The 2,696-nt window shown below is 56.6% G+C and overlaps 1 protein-coding gene across 1 annotated transcript; it reads left to right on the forward strand.

The window, feature by feature from the left end:
* Positions 1 to 4: 4 nt before the first annotated feature.
* On the forward strand, positions 5 to 2,317 carry LOC113980923 (bromodomain-containing protein 2-like; the record flags this gene model as incomplete). The annotated part of the gene is made up of 5 exons (XM_027708141.1): positions 5 to 298; positions 389 to 570; positions 1,110 to 1,420; positions 1,504 to 1,626; positions 1,907 to 2,317. Coding segments are annotated over 5 exons (1,041 nt in total), but the record flags the coding sequence as incomplete, so codon positions are not given.
* Between the last annotated feature and the right edge of the window lie 379 nt (positions 2,318 to 2,696).

A 2,696-nucleotide genomic window follows, 5' to 3' on the forward strand; every position in this document is an offset into this window, starting at 1 on the left:
CCCCCCGCGAACTCCCACCCCGATCCCGAATTTCCCCTTTTTCTTCCAGGACGTGTTCGAGTTCAGCTACGCCAAAATGCCGGACGAGCCGCAGGATGCCGGAGCTCCCTCCGTGTCCACCCCGCTGCCCGTTCCCAAATCCTCCTCCGAGGAATCTTCCAGCGACGAGGACGACGAGGACGAGGACGATGAAGACGACGAGGACGACGAGACCAGCACGGAAAGCTCCTCGGAGAGCGAGGAGAGCTCGGATTCCGAGGAGGAACGAGCCAACCGGCTGGCGGAGCTGCAGGAGCAGGTGAGGGGCCGTCCCAGGGAACGACCCGCGGCCAGAATTCCCTCGGGATCAGCTCCCTGACCCCCCCCCGGTGTCTCCTCCCCCCTACAGCTGCGGGCCGTGCACGAGCAGCTGGCTGCCCTCTCGCAGGGCCCCGTGTCCAAACCCAAGAAAAAGCGGGAGAAGAGGAAGAGAAAGAAGTCAGAGAAGCACAAAGGGAGGGACGAGGAGACGAGGGCGAGGCAGGCGCAGCTCCGGAGGGCCCGGAAAGCCGGAGGCGGCGGCGGCTCCAAGTGAGGGGATGTCAGGAATGGTGGGAAGGAGGCCCGGGGAGGGTGGGGCAAAGGGTTCTGGGAGTTGGGATGGGGGTTCGGGGTGTCGGGATGGGGATTTGGGGAGGCAGGATGGAGGTGCTGGACACTGGGATGGGGTTCATGGTGTTGGGATAGGAATTTTGGGAGCTGGGATGGGAGTTCATGGTGCTGGGAAGGAGCTCCAGATGTTGGGATTGGGGTGCTGCGCGTTGGGATGGGAGTTCTAGGAGCCAGGATGGGATTTCCAGATGTTGGGATGGGGGTTGAGGGTGCTGGAATGGGGGATCTGGACATTGGGATGGGGTTCAGGATGTTGGGTTCTGGATGTTGGGATGAAGGTTTTGGAGGTGGGGATGAGAGTTCAGGAGGTAGGGATGGGGGTTCTGGATGCTGGAATAGGGGTTTGGATGTGGGGATGGGGCTCCAAAATCCATGTGGGACCACCCCAGACTCCCTGGGAACCACAAAACCCCAGCAGGGCCCACGCCAACGGAGCCCCGGGTGCTTCTTCCCACCAGGAATTCCAAGAAATCCGCCAAACCTGCCCTGCCAGCCCCTCCATCGCTCTACGATTCCGAGGAGGAGGAGGAATCCAAACCCATGACCTACGACGAGAAGCGCCAGCTGAGCCTGGACATCAACAAACTTCCCGGGGAAAAACTGGGAAGGGTGGTGCACATCATCCAGTCCCGGGAGCCTTCCCTGCGGGATTCCAATCCCGAGGAAATTGAGATCGACTTCGAGACCCTCAAACCCTCCACACTGAGGGAGCTGGAGCGTTATGTCCTGTCCTGCCTCCGGAAAAAACCCCGGAAACCCTACAGCGAGAGTGAGTTGGGAGAGTGCCAGGGATCTGGGGGGGCAGAGGAGTGGTGTGGATCCAGTGGGATTTTCCTGGGGTTCTTTTTGTAGCCATGAAGAAGCCGGTGGGGAAGACGAAAGAGGAGCTGGCGCTGGAGAAGAAGAGGGAGCTGGAAAAGCGGCTCCAGGACGTCAGTGGGCAGCTGAACTCGGCCAAGAAACCCCCCAAGAAGGGTCTGGAATCTTGGGAAGGGGCATTGGGATCTTGGGATGGGGGTCTGGGACGTTGGCGTGTTGGGATTTGGGGCTGGGATGGGGTTTGGAGTGTTGGGATGGGGGTCGAGGTGGGATGTCAGAGCTAAACTCGGCCAAGAAACCCCCCAAGAAAGGTCTGGAATTTTGGGAATGGGCACCGGGATGGAGGTCTGGGATGTTGGGATGGGGGTTAGGATGGGTTTCCCGGGTGCCGATCCCGCTGTATCCTGCCGCTCATTCCCGATTTCCCCCCCCGCAGCCAATGAGAAGCCGGAATCCGCCCAACAAGTGGCAGCTTCCCGACTTTCCGCTTCCAGCTCCAGCTCCGATTCCAGCAGCTCCAGCTCCTCCTCCTCCTCCTCCGACACCAGCGACTCGGATTCCGGTTAGTTGGGAATTCCCAGGGATTCCCAGGAATTCCCGGGCTCCGCAGGACCGGACCCGAGTCTCCCCCCCTGGATTTTGGGGTGACTCCCACCCCCCCCTCCAGCACCGACGGACTTTGGGAATGCAGGAGAAGAGGGGGGAGGATCCCATGGGATGAGGTTGGGAATTTTGGGATTATCCCGTTTTCCTCCTCCAGCGGAATTTTACTGTTTGTTTTTGGGCTTTTTGTTGGTTTTTTGTTTTGTTTTGGTTTTTTCTTTTTTTTTTTTTTTTTTTTTTTTGGGTGATTTTTTTTTGTTTGTTTTGTTTTTTTTTTTCCGGCTTGGAATTTTTTCCAACAAAAAAAAGGGGAGGGAAAAGTTGGGGTTTTTTTGGGGGAGGGTTGGAGGGAGAGTTTTTAGGAAAAAAAACAGCAAAAAAAGTTAAAAAAACTAAAAAAAAACTTTTTAGAAAAAATATAATTAAAAAAATTTTAAAAAAAGCCTCGTGGTGGGGGAGGGGCTGGACAATTCCAGAGCTTGGGAAAAGAGGGTGAGGGGGAAGGGATGGGGGGAAAGTTTGGGATCCTCCAGGTGGATTTTTTTTTGGGATGACGGGGGGGGAGGGGTCGCTCAACCCCCTCCTCGACCTTTTTAATTGTTAATTTATTTGGGAATTTTGGG

Source organism: Neopelma chrysocephalum, unplaced genomic scaffold (genome assembly GCF_003984885.1).
Source record: "Neopelma chrysocephalum unplaced genomic scaffold, ASM398488v2 Primary Assembly neopelma1_95656, whole genome shotgun sequence".
NCBI classification, from domain to species: domain Eukaryota; kingdom Metazoa; phylum Chordata; class Aves; order Passeriformes; family Pipridae; genus Neopelma; species Neopelma chrysocephalum.